Source organism: Pelodiscus sinensis, chromosome 6, assembly GCF_052426305.1.
Source record: "Pelodiscus sinensis isolate ZL-2025 chromosome 6, ASM5242630v1, whole genome shotgun sequence".
Classification (NCBI taxonomy): domain Eukaryota; kingdom Metazoa; phylum Chordata; order Testudines; family Trionychidae; genus Pelodiscus; species Pelodiscus sinensis.
The window spans coordinates 43,770,789-43,786,638 of record NC_143057.1 but is presented as its reverse complement, the minus strand read 5'-3'; the positions used below and the strand labels follow the sequence as shown (position 1 = coordinate 43,786,638).

General features: G+C 40.8%; 1 protein-coding gene across 8 annotated transcripts in view; it reads right to left on the bottom strand.

Moving 5' to 3' along the window:
* The window catches only part of AOPEP (aminopeptidase O (putative)), a 354,788-nt gene that overhangs the window by 139,161 nt on the left and 199,777 nt on the right, over positions 1 to 15,850 (bottom strand). For 5 of the 8 annotated variants that reach the window (XM_089779257.1, XM_089779254.1, XM_089779253.1 and 2 more), the window contains one exon: positions 10,893 to 10,951. In XM_089779257.1, the coding sequence (XP_089635383.1) occupies positions 10,893 to 10,951 (59 nt within the window). The remainder of the gene's footprint in view (positions 1 to 10,892; positions 10,952 to 15,850) is intronic. The other 3 variants (XR_012904729.2, XM_025177848.3, XM_014579908.4) reach the window with 1 other exon arrangement.

The window sequence follows — 15,850 nt, the reverse complement described above, 5'->3', positions numbered from 1 at the left end:
TGCTGAGCTACAGCAGCTTCCACAGCTGAAGCCAGCTGTTCACAGAGCTCTGGGGGCTGGGTACACACCAGCCCCATGAGTCACAGCACAGCAGCCAGCTTCTGCTCTGGCAGCCACCATGTGGTGGGTGGCTGCCACAGCTGAAGCCAGCTCTTTGCAGTGGCCCCTTGGCAGACTGGTAACATTTTATTTGCATATTCATTATTTGCATAATGAATATGGAAATGTGAATACAATGTTACCGGGTAAGCAAAAGTCTGTGAATGGGTTTGCCAGTCCACAGTATAAAAAAAGGTTGGGAACCACTGTTCCAAGAGCCCAGTAAGCAGTGGAAGTGTTGGTAATGCTGCTAGACAGCATTGACCTCCCATGGCGTGGCACATTATCTGGCATGACACTGGTCAGGTCCCAAGAATGCCAGACTAAAGATACAACCTGTATTACCTACTGAGTTGTCCTGATGGATTATTTTTTGCAAACAGCATATGTACTGTAAATTACAGAAAAAATTGAGGGAATAAGACAGTTTAAGGGAGATTTTGAAAGATTTTAATTTGCAGTTACATGCCTATTAGCTAGTTGTGCCTTTGAAAAATCTCCTCCATTATGAATAGTAGTTTTTGAACCCAAGTAAGTTAATAAAAAACTAGGAGACAGAATATGCTTGTGTAGCTGGGTATATGGTTTGAGCATTAACCTGCTAAACTCAGGATTGTGAGCTCAATACTTGAGGGGGCCATTTAGGAACTTGGGGCAAATCTGTCAGGGATGGTACTTGGTCCTGCCATGAGGGTAAGGAGCTGGACTTGATGACCTCTCAAGGTCCCTTCCAGTTTTATGAGATAGATACATCTCCAAAAATTGAAAATATATGAAGGCATGGAAGGTGGTTACAAGGTCACTGTTACTAAAAAGTCACAAATAAAGTTACAAGCTATACTTAGTCTGTAGGGATATGTCTACACTAGTTTGTTAATTCGAGCTAGGTAGGCAAATCAGGGAACCGGAGTTGCAAATGAAGCCTGGGATTTAAATATCCCAGGCTTTATTTGCATGTTCCCGTCCGGCTGCCATTTTTAAATCCCCCTTAGTCCAAACGAACTGCCCGCAGCTACACGCGGCAGTTTAAAGTTAATCCAAACTAAGGACCTCCCTGGTCAGGCTCCCTCAGGACTTGACTGGTCCCAGACAAGGGAATTTTCCAGACAAGGGAATTTTCCAGACCAGGGAAGGTTCGAGGGGGTGGATCAGCCTCTCCACTGGGCTCCTCTCCTTACCTATCTGATCCGTGGTCTCCTGGCTGCGGCAGCCCTGCGGGTTCTGTGGACCAACGAGCTTCGGCAGCTCTGCTAGCCCCAGGAATTCTGGCGCTTGTGGTACCAGCTGCTGTGGCTCTGCAGCGCCCCCTCCCCCCCACTACCACCACTTTCCTGGCCCCGTGAGCTCTACTGTACACCCCACCCCGCAGGCTCCAGTGCGCCCCCTGCTGGTGTCCTGGCCCATTATGAGCCCTGCTGTCCCTCACTCCATGGACTCTGGAATCCCTGCCAGCTTTCCAAGCCCAGCCAGCTGTGGACTCCGGTACCCCATGAGCTCCTCTGCCCTGGCCAGCTCTGCTCCCGCTGCTGGCAACTTCTATGCTGGGGTTCTCTAGTCCAGCAACATCTGTGCAGTATAATGCACAGGTACAAGAGAAAGCCATTTTTGAAAATTATAACAGTGGATATGGAAGTTAAACAGAAGAAAATAAGATGTTTCAACCATGTGCGAGAAACACTTTGGGTATGCTGGGGGAAGGCCAAGACAACTTGAGCTTCCAGGGCAGACAAGCCCACACCAAACAGAAAAGCTCAAGAGGGCAGACTTGATACTACCCAAGATCTGGAAATCCCAGAAAACCCATCATCTCAAGCACTGGCACACTTACAACAGGATTATCTGGCTATATTGACTCTCTCCTCAGACCCTATGCTGTGAGCAGGGGTAGATGACCATTTTGTGGGGCCCATGGCATCACAATTTTGTGGGGCCCCCCTTTGCCATGGTGCATGCACGGTGGCACCTCGCGCATGCGCGGGGCTTCTTGAAGCACGGTGCCTGGGGCGGCCGCCCCGCTCACCCTGCTCTATATCCGCCCTTGGCTGAGACACTACCAACTTCCTGAGGAAACTACAGAACATCAATAATCTTCCTAAAAACACCATCCTGGCTCCTATGGACATAGATGCTCTTCACACCAACATTCCACATGTAGATGGATTACAGGCCATCAGGAACACCATCCCTGATAACACCACTGCATACCTGGTTACAAAGCTCTACAACTTTATCCTCAGCCATAACTACTTCTGATTTGGAGAAAATTTGTATTTTCAGGTCAGCGGCACAGCCATGGGCATCCGCATGGCCCCACAACATGCCAACATCTGGTTGAGCTTGAACAACATTTCCTCAGTTCTTGCCTTCTAGCTTCCTTACTCTACTTAAGCTACATTGAAGACATCTTCATCATATGGGCTCACGGAAAAGAGACACTTGAAGAATTTCACAGGGATTTCAACAACTTCCACTCTACCATTAACCTCAGCCTGGATCAGTCCACACAAGAGATCCACTTCCTAGACACTACAGTACAATTACATGCCAGTCACTTTTCCACCACCTTATTCTGGAAAGCTATCAATCGCTACACCTCCTTCGTGCCTTAAGCTTTCATCCCAGACACATTTCTCAATCTACTGTATACAGCTAAACCCTAAGATACAAGCGGATTTGCTCTAATTCCACAGACAGAGACAAATACCTACAGGATCTATATAGAGCTTTCTTAAAACTGAAATACTCACCCGGAGAAGTGAAAAAAGAGATTGACAGAACCAGAAGAGTACCCAGACATGAACTACTTCAAGACAAGCCAAGAGAAAAAAAACAGAATTCCACATGTAATGACCTACAGCCCATTACGTAAACCCCTCCAAAGCATTATCAGCAATCTACAACTTATCCTGGAAAATGACCCTTCATTCTCAAAGGCCTTGGGGGAAAAGGCCAATCCTCACCTACAGACAACCCCTAATCTCAAACAAATTCTTTCCAGTAACTATGCAGCACACTTCCATCATAATCATCCAGGAACCCACCCCTGCAAACAGTGCCGGTGCCAACTATGCCCACATATCTACACAAGCAATTTAATCACTGGACCCAACCACATCAGCCACCACATCAGAGGCTCATTTAACTGCACATCCACTAATGTGATCTATGCCATCAAATGCCAGCAATGCCCCACTGCCATGTATACTGGCCAAACTGGACAGTCTCTACAGGAAACACACAGAAGCCTGTTGGAGAACACTTTAACCTATCCGGCTACTCATTGGATCTCAAAGTCACTGTGTTTCAGGCCAATTCCACAAGCCAAATACAAAGGGAAGTGTTGGAAGTTAACTTTATTTACAAGTTTGGGACCCATCACAAGGGAATGAATAAAGACATTACCTGGCTAGCACACTACCTTCCACATCCTAATGACTTAAAAAAACAACAACAATGGGTACTTAAGAACAATTTGCAGCTTCTCTATCAGGTTCATGTAATATGAACACTCTAATTCACTATTTTCCCCCTTCCATCTCCTCCTTCTCCCCTCCCCCTTCCCCGCCATCCCCTATTTATTTTGGAACTGGACTTTTAATATTCCATTCTCTGAAGAAATGGGTTGTACCTACGAAAGCTCATGATACCCATCTACATGTTTTGTTAGTCTTTAAGGTGCTGGTAGACTATTCATTGTTTAAGTTTTTGAGGGCAGACTTGTCAGACTGTGTCAGGTTTGTTTTAAAGCCTGTTCTTACTTAAAACTTTGGTCAAATTCACTTCATCATTCAGGATAAAACAACAAATGGTCTGGTAGCACTTTATAGACTAACAAAACATGTAGATGGTATCATGAGCTTCTGTGGGCACAGCCCACTTCTTCAGATGACCGGAGTTTTGAGTTTAGGATGTGCAGACCCAAAATAAATAGGGGAGAAGGGGGTGGGGAGGGAAAAAAAGGAAGGAAACAGGAAACAAGGAGCAGAGGGTATGAAAATATCAAAGAGAAAAACAAGTAGGCAGAACTGATAACCTATAAGCACCTAAAGATTGGATAGTTAAAAGAAGCAGATCATAGGATAGCAATTAGATAGGAAGGGTACTAATGCAAGAATCTACACAAAGAGCTGTTGGTCCCTTCATTGAATATTAGGTTGATAATGTCCCAGCCATCCTTTTTCTCGATTGAGGAGCTTAGTGTGAGAACTGAATTTGTGGATGAATTGTAATTGCAACGCCTCTCTGTATTTGGCTTGTAGAATTGGTTTATGACAAGACAGCCACCTGGAGATCTTTTCAAGAGTGATTAGGTAGATTGAAGTGTTGTCCAACCGGTTTCTGTATGTTTCCTTCACGTATATCTGATTTGTGTCCATTGATTCTTTCCTGTAGAGACTGTCCAGTTTGTCCAATATATATATATTGCTAGCATTTGATGGCATAGATCAAATTACTGGATGTTCAATAAAATAGCCTTCGATTTGGTAGCTTATGTTGTTGGCTCCAATGATGAATTCGCTTGTATAGACATGTGGGCAGAGTCCGCACCGCAGCTGATCGCAGGGCTTGGTTCCTGGCTGCTTATGATGTCATTGTGTAGCATGGTGACCAGAAAGAATTCATTTCAGGTTGGAGGGTTATCTGTAAGTGAGAACAGGCTTCTGATAGTGAGGGATTGTTTTCCAAGATGGGTTGCAGATTGTGTATAATGCGTTGGAGGGGTTTGGGTTGTGGACTATAAGTAATGACAAATGGAATTCTGTTATCTTCTCTTTTGGGTCTGTCTTGAGGTAGTTCATGTCTGGGTACTTTTTTGGCTCTGACAATCTGTTTTTTCCGTTCTCCAGGTGGATATTTCAGTTTCAGGAATGCTCTACAAAGATCCTGTAGCTGTTTGTCTCTGTCTGTGTGTTCTGAGCATAGTACCTAGGTTGACCTTAACCAAGGAGTAGACATGGCTAGGTCAACAGAAAGATTCTTCCTTTGACTTAGCTACCTCCTCTTGGAGAGGTGAATTACCCACATCAACAGAACAGCCTCTTCCACTGATGTAGGAAGCATGTGCAATGCTGCAGTAAAGCTGTACCACTGTGATGGAGACATATTTTTAGATATCTGTTAGTTGTTCTAGCCTGAGTCCTTCATACAAAATTTTCCTTAGGAGAAAAGAGGCAGATCAAGGAGCCTGCAAATATATAACATTCTCTACCCTGTCTGGTCCTGGCCAACTGCCATAGTCTAGAGGATTTTGCCTAGTGGGAGAGCTTTCAATAGACAAGCTCCATTCAGAACTGAGCCAAGGCAGAATGTGAAGCAGTCCCCTAAAAAAGGTACTATGTGTGTAGCTACATGCTGCAGTGAAAGGCAGACTGTGTCCATAGTTGTCACTGTGGCAGTGAAAGGATCCAGCAACATGGAGACTGAAGGGACAGTTTCCAGCAACACCTTTCCTTGTGGCAAGGAAAGGCTCTGAAAGGACAGGCAGTGGGAAAACGCTCCAGTATTGGAGTGCTGCCAAAGCCTTTCCTCACTGCTGGAACCTTTCACTGCAACAGGAAATCACTTTGCCAATGAGGCGGCAGCAGGACACCACACTGCTAAAAATAGCAGTGTTCATGTGCATGGGTGTGAAGAAAGTAATGTACGGTACAAAATATCCTGGGGGTTTCATGTAGAGTTCAAAATATCCTGGGGGTTCAGATGTAAACAGGGCTCTACTCACATAAGCCATGCCTCATCATCTACACTGTTATATATGCCCACAGTGGCTAGGTTGCAATGTCTGAACTCTACATGCCTCCATAAGTATAGATCAGTGTTTCTTAATTTTTATTTTTATTTTTTTACAAGGAACACCAAGGATTTTTTGTTGAGCAAAAAAATAATTAAAAAAAAAAAGGTTGGTGGGAGGAGGGAAGGGTCGGGGGAAAGTTATTGAGGGGGAAAGTTATTGAGAAAAAAAGTCGCCTGCCCCTTTAAGGGCAGCCATTTTGAATTATGTTGTTCTCCTCGGCAAACTTCCGACTGCCTCGCGGCACACCACTGTGCCATGGAACAGAGTTTAAGAAACACTGGTACAGATGCACCTTAAAATCATCTCTTATAGGTCTGAAAGAGACACAAAATCAATGGGGATGTCACTTGGGAGGCTGAATCTGAATGGAGAAGAGTCTCTTACACGCAGCTACCCAAAAACGGGTATCAGCTGCAAAATCATCTGAGACTAAATATTAAAGCTCTCCTATACTGGAGGGAAACTCAAACTTTGATACAAGAACCCTCTAGACCTCACCTGATGTACTCAGTAAAGGAAAAATAATCAGCATTATTCCAACATATAAAATATATAACGTTGCCATGTTGTCACATGACTGTTTTCGGCCAATGATAATCCAGGAGTTTTCATGTCAAAATCTACAACAAACCAAATTCTGTGTTCGGTTATAGCAGTACAATGCTATTGCTGATGTGAAGACAGAAGGGGAAATTTCCAGCAGCACCTTTCCTTGTGGCAGAAGTTTGGCCCAAATTTACAGTAATTCCTCATTTAACATGGTAGATATGTTTCAGAACATCCTAAGCAAAAAAGTGAACATCCTAAGCAAAAAAGTGTTATGCGGGGTCAATTTTTCTATTGAAAATAATGGAAAAGGTGGGGGTTGCGTTTCAAGCAGTTGTGTTGAAGTCAATTTTCTGTTGGTGCTGAGTCGTCAACATTAGACAATGTCCTGTACAGTAAAACTCCAATTGTCCAGCATCCAGTTGTCTGGCATCAACTGGAACCCAGAAGTGATCCAGTCAGCCGCTCTCTTGTCCAGGCTGCTGTGAGGTCCACATGCAGCTCCAGCCTGCACTTGCTAGCAGCCAGCTGCTGAGTACAGGCAGCTGCCTTGGGACCGGGACATAAGGTTGTGGGAGAAAGGGGACTGGGTTACAGCAGGGAGGGGAGGCGTGGGGAGGAGAGAGGAGGGGAATGGGTTGGGAGTATTCCCCGTGATGGGTCTGCCGGGACCCGCACTGCATCCGGCGAGGGGGGAGGGTCAGGGGGAATGGCGTGGCGAGTGGCGAACCCTCCGCTGCTTTGCAGGGAGGTGGGGGAAGCTCCGCACAGCCGCTGGTGACAGGCCAGCTGGGGAAACCCAGCCGCCGGCCTGCAAGTGGGGGTGGAGGAGGGGAGCAAGGCGTCCGGGAGCTTCCCCCACCTCCCTGCAAAGTGACGGAGGGTTCGCCGCTCACCGCGCCGTTCCCTGCCAACACCCCCCCGTCGCCGGACACGGTGCGGGTCCTGGCAGACCCGTCACAGCCGCCTTATAGTTCCTCCCAGTACGCTGGATTATCGGAAGTCTACTGTATTACTGCAGTTTTCACAATTTATACCGCCGCACGAAGTAGCCCACCACTTGATTTTTTTTTCGTGTTATTTCAGGGACGGTTGTGTTATTCAAAAAATGTTCCCCCAAAAAATCGTGCTATTGCAAAAATGTGTTAAGCGGACACGTGTTAAACGAGTAATTATTGTATATGATTAAGCATTTTTATAAGGACCAGCATTACATTACAAGCCTTTGGAGCCTGGGTGTTTAATGCCATCTAACTAATGGACATTTCTTAGTATTAAAATATATTTGTTTGGGTAGTATAGATCTTCCACTTTTGTGCAACAAGGCATTTTAGCTCTCCAATTCTGGAATGCATGTGTGATGAAACATTCATCATCATAAGATGTTTAGATAAATTTAATTTTGGGAGAATCATCTGCCTTTGCTTTTTTTTTTTTAACCCAGTATATTCAAATAAGAGAGAATGTCCAGTAATAGAAAAGCATCCTTGCGACACACAAGGAATAAAACCCTGCTCTATGTACAGACGACCTTTTGTTATTCTTGGCATTACCACTGATCTCTTATCCCCAGTGTGATTTTGGCAGTAGACAAATTCAGGTATAGCATGTGTTTGTTTATAAAATAGATTATCATGAATTTGAAATTCGACAGGGGGATGCAAGAGCAAGTGGAGTCCTACTTCATTTGCAGTGACCTTACCAAAGTGAAAATATCTTGGCATATATCTATGATCAAAAATTGGTTTCCTTGTTCAGTAACACTTTGCACCAAATGTAAGCATAGGAAAAGTGAGAAATGAAAAGAGGGTTTAACAAGAAATCTGGGCATATTGTCATAATAATGAACTAACTTCTTATTTTTCCTGTCCATTTTTTACCATTTCCCATTATTTAAGAATTATTCCTGAGATACTTTTGGAAAGGTAAAAATAAAGACTCTGGTCTACATTAATAGATTGCAAAGCCAGACAACTGTGATCATCTGGTCTGACCTCCACCATAGCACAGATGATAGAAATCCCTCAAAATAATTGCTCAAGCAAATCTTTTAGAAAAACATCCAATCTTATTTTTAAAGTTGTCAGAGATGGAGAATCCACCATGAGCTTGGGTAAGGTCTTCCACTGAATAATTGTTTTCACTGTTTAAAAGATATGTCTGATTTCCAGTCTGAATTTGTAGAGCTTCAATTTCTTTTTCTGCTAGATACTAAACTCATGATGATACCAAACAAGGAGTCTGATTCTTCCCTATACTAGAGATGATTTTTAGACAGCCAATATTTAACCTTGGGGTTATAAAAAAATAGCACATTCACAATGCTTCTGAGTGACCCAGCTTACAAGATGCTGAGAACATTCAGATTTACATGGGAAATTAGTCCAGGGTTATGAAAGAATAGCAGAATTTGAAAGTTTCATTTCCATCATTTTCCTGGACTGTCCAAGGTGTGAAGCAATTACATAAACTTTGAAAAACTAGGGTCTACAAAATGTCCATATTTAACAGCATATATCCCCCTACACTAAATTTACTACACATACCTATTTGGTAGAAGACTTACATTCAACTGAAAATATGAGAATTGTCAAGATGCTGATGCAAATGTTTGTTGACTGTCCCTGACATTCCCTTTATCTCCCTTATTCTATTCGTTCTAATGATCCTGAGCCATGAGAAGAGGGGAGGGAGGAGACTCGTTAAAGTCGTATATCTCAGCTAACACACAGAGTAAACTGGCCCTATATTTTCAATGCACAGAAGACCTGCAATCAGTAAAATGATTCAAACACATTTTATTTTGACCACTTTGCAAAAAACAAAGCAGTTTGTGCTTAAAACAGCTCCCAAATATTTACAGGACTTTATGGAATAATTAACCTTTTTACAAAAAAAAAGTCACTGTCCCCCCGTCTCCATTTTTATCAAAATGGAAAATAAGTGTCAATGACACCAGAATGAGAGAAAAAAAAAAAAAGAAAAAAGAAAAGGTTCTTCGTGAATATATTTTTTCTTGGTTGAAATGTAAATGTATTTTAGAACACACTTCAAACTTGATAAAACTTGGCAATATTTCTAAGTTATGGTCTCAGCAATGGTTGAGAGTTGGCAGATGGAAAGACATGTTAATTATAAAGTTATTACTCCCCCATCATGAGGAATGATTTTAGATAAAACCAGTCACTGATCTAAAAGTCCACTCTAAATTGAAAGTTCACGAGGGCAGACTTGGCAGGCTGAGGCAGGTACTAAATATGCAGCTAAATATGCAAGAACAGTGAATAAAATTAGAATTAAGATTTATAGACCTTTTGCTTAAACAGAGAACCAAGGAGTTATAACAGTTTTTAAATGGAAAAATTAATATATTGACTGTATGAGGGGACACTGACCTTCAGATACATGTGTGGAACTTGCACGGAGAACACTGCAAATTTTTCAGAGGCCTACCTTGGCCAATAGGCTTTACCAGCTATAGACAACAATATTTCTTCAATTTCTGCTTTTCCTTTGGCTATATCTGTTTGCAATATCTGTTTACTTTTCACAAAACCAGTCTTTTGTTTGCTGTAGGCCGAAATGTTGTTATTCATTATATAACTATGAACCAGATTCTCAGCTCCGTACACATTTTGAATAACATCTTATGTCTCAAGAAGTCCCACTGGAGACAATGGGGATTACTCATGGAGTAACATGTACTTGTACTTGAGTAAGAATGGAAGAATTCGATCCAGTATTTGGACACTGACAGTCACGTGGCTTTAGGAATGAATGATTCTGTAGCTAAAGTACAGAACAAGGGTTATTCAAAGCTCTGCTACAGACTTCCTTATGTAACCTTGGGCAAGCCACTTGCGGGGGAAACATTCAAGTGTGCCTAAAACAGGTTCCAAATCCCCATTTGTGTCTTTTTATCTCTCCCCCTGAAACTCTCTTCCCCTCATTTTTAACCCTTCTGTAAAACAGGATTAAAAACTGCATGTCCCTATCCAACAAAGTGTTGTGAAGTTGAATTCTTTAACATTTAAGTGCTATATAAGTGCAATAGATCCTCACTATGTATCCAATGTATTCTGAGAGCAGAGCTCCCAGCTATTGGCCCATCTGCCACTGGACTCCCAGCCACTAGGGCTCTTTGGCCAAGGAACATCCATGATCCTCCTGGACCACGGATGTTGTCAGACCAGAGAATTCCAGGTTAGAGAGGTTCAATCTATATTAAAATATCTCAATACTTCCCTTTCCTATTAGTTATATTAACCTGGAATTCTCTGGTTTGACAACATCCATGGCCCAGGAGGATCACGTGTGTGATTTCTGTATCTGTGTCTATATGTAATATCGGAGTCTGAAAACTACTGAAGTAGAATCCCCTTACTGACATCTCCAGTTGGCACAACTCTTATTTACAGCTTATTTCCATTCCCCATTCTTTATCTTTTCTAACCTGATTCTCTCATACCCTTTTTGTTCTGGGATGTCCTCCAGCAGCATGCAAAGAAAATCCTGGAAAAGGAACAAAAGCACCAGAATTAATATATCTATCAAAAGATAACACTATCCCTATGTCACTAGCAACAGAATTTAAACAGCTACAATTAGGAAAATTATAAAACAGAAATTTATGTCTCATGTATATTATTACTTCAATTGTTTAGACAAGATATATTTCATCTGTCAGTTTTCCAACTCAGTCAAGCTGAAAGGTGTTGCAAATTATAAGAAAAGGAGTCTGAAAACATTGTTCATTGTTTTAACACAATCCTACAGTCTATCTTTATTGAATCTATTAGGTATAACAAAACTACACCAAAAGAACTTTCATTAAGATTGCAAATTGTAGCATCCAAAACCTAGTAAAACTTACGAAATGCTGAAATTAAGGCTGCCTGCATGATGATGCAGTCTTCAATAACACATTTCCATACCATTTTCCCCAAAAAGGCACATCCACAAAGTGTCAGGCAACCTTAATAATAGGTAGTGCAGCCAGCCTGCTTATAATAATATAGATCATTCTCTTTATAGTTACCTCTGTCATACCAGATTTATTCTGGCGCACACACTTTAAACATTATATCTTTCTTTATAACAATCACCTTGATACAGAATCACTTTCTTACAACACTCTAACTACTTGGACTTCCATGAGCAGCCTTCCAGAAAGAAATATTATTTAAAAAATAACTCTCCATTTTTACTATCTATTTTTAGCTAGCAGTAAATCAACTTTGTTAATATTAAAAGTATCTTACTGGGGACAGGTCTATTAGCCTGGTGATGCTGTGCATTGCAGCAGAGTTTGCTTAGTATGATTCCTAAAAGTGAGGAAGCTCTTGCTCCCTTAGCAAAGAGCATTGTATTGAAGGCAACATATTTGATTCCTAGGGAATGGGGGTTTTGCTGAATACTGATCACATTGTTGAATACTTAAAGGTGAAGGATCACAGTTCAAAGCGTCAGGTAACTCTGGAAATGATAGAGACAACCTTAATTCCTGCTTTTCTTAACTTCTGAATGCTTGACTTTCCATTTTAATAATGTTTTAACATAGTTTTTTCATATATGATGTAAATAAAGTGAAAGTTCTCAGAGTTTGTGGCAAGCATATATGCAGAAAAATAAGTCTTTAAAAAGCAATGAACCTGGAGATAAAGTAGTCTTCAGACATATCTTACATTGATTAATTAAATTTAAAAATTTACATTCATTTTTAAACTAAAAAGTAGTTTTTGCTTTAGTATGGACTTTAATAAACTTTATTTCAATATGTTTTAATGAACTTCATTAAGTTTTAATCTCAGAAGGTTCTGCTTAACTATAAACTTCACAGTATTACCAATCAAAGAGGGCAGCAATGTGTTAGTAAATGTGAGAATCAGAATGTAAAGCTAACTGGACTGAAATGAAATTGGCATCTATTTCTGTGCTCCAACCTGAATTAAGTGCAAAAAGCAAACAAAGGCCCCAATCCTGCAATCTGATCTGCACAGGGTTTCTCTTGAGCCTATGTTAAGTCACACTGACATCAATGGTGCTCAGGGCTCTTCAAACATGGAAAAAGCTTCCAAGACTGTGGTCAAGGAGTATACATGTATTTCAGAAGTTAATTTCTTTCAAGTGTATGTTTGTGTGTTTATATGTACATAAGTATACGTAAGCCTTTATTCACTAAAAGTTTGCCTTTTAAAACTTTGTTGTAACAAAAGTTGGCATTTAAAAATGTTATTTTTTAATTTGTTTTAAAGCAAGACTGCTTTTGTGCAACATCAAATTAGAACCTAATCAGAATGTGTAGTTCAGGTCCTAGCTATTATTATAGCAGACAAACTATGTAAAAATTAAAGTTTGCAAACAACTTGATTCACACTCTGTTCTTTTTCCATCATCAAATTAAACAATAGAATTAACTGCACTAGTGAAATAAGGAACTTGATTTCTATATAATTTCATTCATTATATAAATTTAATTCAAAGCAGTTACTAAATGAATGAATTCTCCCATAAAAAGTAAAAACAGAAGATTTATTTTTAAATCCTGCTAAAAGATTCCAGACTTGCTTTACTCATGTGTTGCTACCTCAACTAAAATAAACAAAAACTATGATTAAAAACATACTAAGCACTGGCAATCAAAATGAAGGGAAAAAAACAAACTGATTAATGTTTCACATCTGAAGTCATTTCCTTGCACCTGTGGTTTTCATCTAGGAAAAATACTACAAATATCACTGAAAACAAGACTTGTATTCAGAAGCTAGATAATTATTTGCACTGTTAGTTTTTACTTTCTTTCAGACCTCTTAATTCTGGGAACACTTATAATTGTTTTGAACAAGGTAAAAGTACAACACAACATTTACCCTATGTGCCTTGGTTTAAAACCTCTTATTGCTCCAATTCTGACAGAATATTTGTTCAAGAAAGAACCTGAAAAATTAAAACTTTCCACACACTTTTCTTAATTATTTCTGATATCATGTATGCCTCACCACAGTTAAATGCCAAATAGCTATACAAATGCAACATAAAGTTGAAAAATCTCAGAGGGGTAGTCATGTTCGTCTGTAACTTTAAAAACACAAGTAGTCCTGTCGCTCCTTAGGGCATGTCTAGACTACATCCCTCTTTCAAAAGAGGGATGTAAATTAGACAGATCAAAATTGCAAATGAAGCTGGCATTTGAATTTCCCGTGCTTCATTTGCATAATGGCAGCCACACGTTCTTTCAAAAAAGGGCTTTTTGAAAGTGAAACCGCCGTATAGACGCAGTTCTTTTGGGAAAAAAAAACCTTTTTCGAAAGATTTACTCAGGATTTACTGGCACCACAGCCATGAAGCCTTGCAGTCCCCATTGGCTCTGGTTTACCGTTTGCAGCCAAGGAGAGCCATGGGAAGCAGCAGCAACCTGAGCCATGCTTCTTCCTGCAGCTCTCCTTGGCTGTAAACAGTGAACTGGAGGCAGTGGGAGCCGCGAGGCACCGGGGCTGCAGCACCAGTAAATAAACAAATCAAAGTGGCCCACTGGCAGCTCTATCAGAGTGGATCAATGGACCACTTTGAGAAACACTGTGTTAAAGGCAGGTGAAATTGGATTTTCAATATACTGTGTGAAAAATTCAAAATTAACCATAACTCTGCTTCCTTGCATTTTTATCATAGTTGCACATCAAAGATGGACCAATAGAAAATACTACTTATATGTGTCTAGAAATGTAAATCGATTGCTATCTTAAGGTATGAACTAACTCCTGTTCAATCTTTCCAGTAAATTTGGATTTGGTCTCCCATTAACTGCTGAGAAAGCACTGGAAGTGTTGCAATGGCATTGTGGCTCATTCTAGCCAACTCTCATTCCCAACCATAGACACGTATGATTGCTCAAAACATCAAACTTTCGTGGTGTAAGAAAATTTGTGGTCTGTGATTAACACTTTTTTAAAAACACATAACTTTATTATTTTAAAATAAAATAGCTTCATAGAAAGAAAAGCACATGTTCCTCAATCTTGACTAATTGCATAGCTGAGATTCAAGTATCAGAGGGGTAGCCGTGTTAGTCTGAATCTGCAAAAGCGACGAGGAGTCCTGTGGCACCTTATGGACTAACTGAAGTGTAGGAGCATAAGCTTTCGTGGGCAAAGACCCACTTCGTCAGATGCATGCATCTGACGAAGTGGGTCTTTGCCCACGAAAGCTTATGCTCCTACACTTCAGTTAGTCCATAAGGTGCCACAGGACTCCTCGTCGCTATAGCTGAGATTGAAGATTTAAAACAGTCTTAATTAATTAAATTGAAAAAATAAGTCTGATGAATCATGCATAAAAATGCTCTCTATTCACTCAGCTCAAAAATGGTTCAACAAATGTTTATCAAACTATTACAACACTTGCTTCTGGGATGAGAACAAGGCTGAAATGTTTCAGCTTGTGAGAACAGCTGGATGTGTTACAAATTCACATTTTACAGCAGAGCAATGGAGTAAGAGGGGAGACTATGAGTAGATTAGTAGCACTATTGCAATATGATCTGGCTAGGATGACTAATAGCTTAATGTGTTGGGACCTTCCAACATTTTGCAGTATTTATGCAATCCACTAACTTAAATTGATTTCATGTCAGGCTAGTAGATCTAACTGCAACAAGCTGACTTTTTCCTACCTCAATCCAGTACTTTTTCCTGTCACCAAATTAAGGGCATTTGACAGCTTTTTGCTCTCTTGCTATAATTTTCAAAAAGTTTCCAGCTGGTGTTAACATTAGAGCGCCAGTGTTCACAACTTTGGAACCCTTATATGGCCAAGTCTCTCAGTGATTGGTATTTTTTACACTGTGCCAATTATAACTTTTTCACACAAGTCTAATTGACCATCTGATATTCAAAACAGCTGAAACCAGTTGGACCCTTATCTATATTAGTACTGCAAATGTTCCCTCAAGGGGTAGAGCTGCACCCAGTGTATACAAGATTAAGAATGTTAAGTAGTACTAGCTTGTTCTTTTCCTGGGGCAGTTACTTAGCCATGGAAGAATAGCTTTTCCCAGCTTTCTTCTTTGGCTGCAGCAAGCAATCCCTCTCTCCTGCCATCCATCTCCACCCTCTGACAAACAGAGGCTAGGGACACCATTCCTTATCCATACTGGCTAACAGCCATTTATGGACTTACCCTCCATGAATTTATCTAGTTCTCTTTTAAACCCTGTTATAGTCCTAGCCTTCACAACCTCAGGCAAGGAGCTCCACAGATTGACTATGCACTGTGTGAAGAAGAACTTCCTTTTATTTGTTTTAAACCTGCTGCCCATTAGTTTCATTTGGTGGCGCCTAGCTCTTATATTCTGTATGTGTATAACTTTTCCTTATTCATTTTCTCCACACCACTCATGATTTTATATACCTCTAT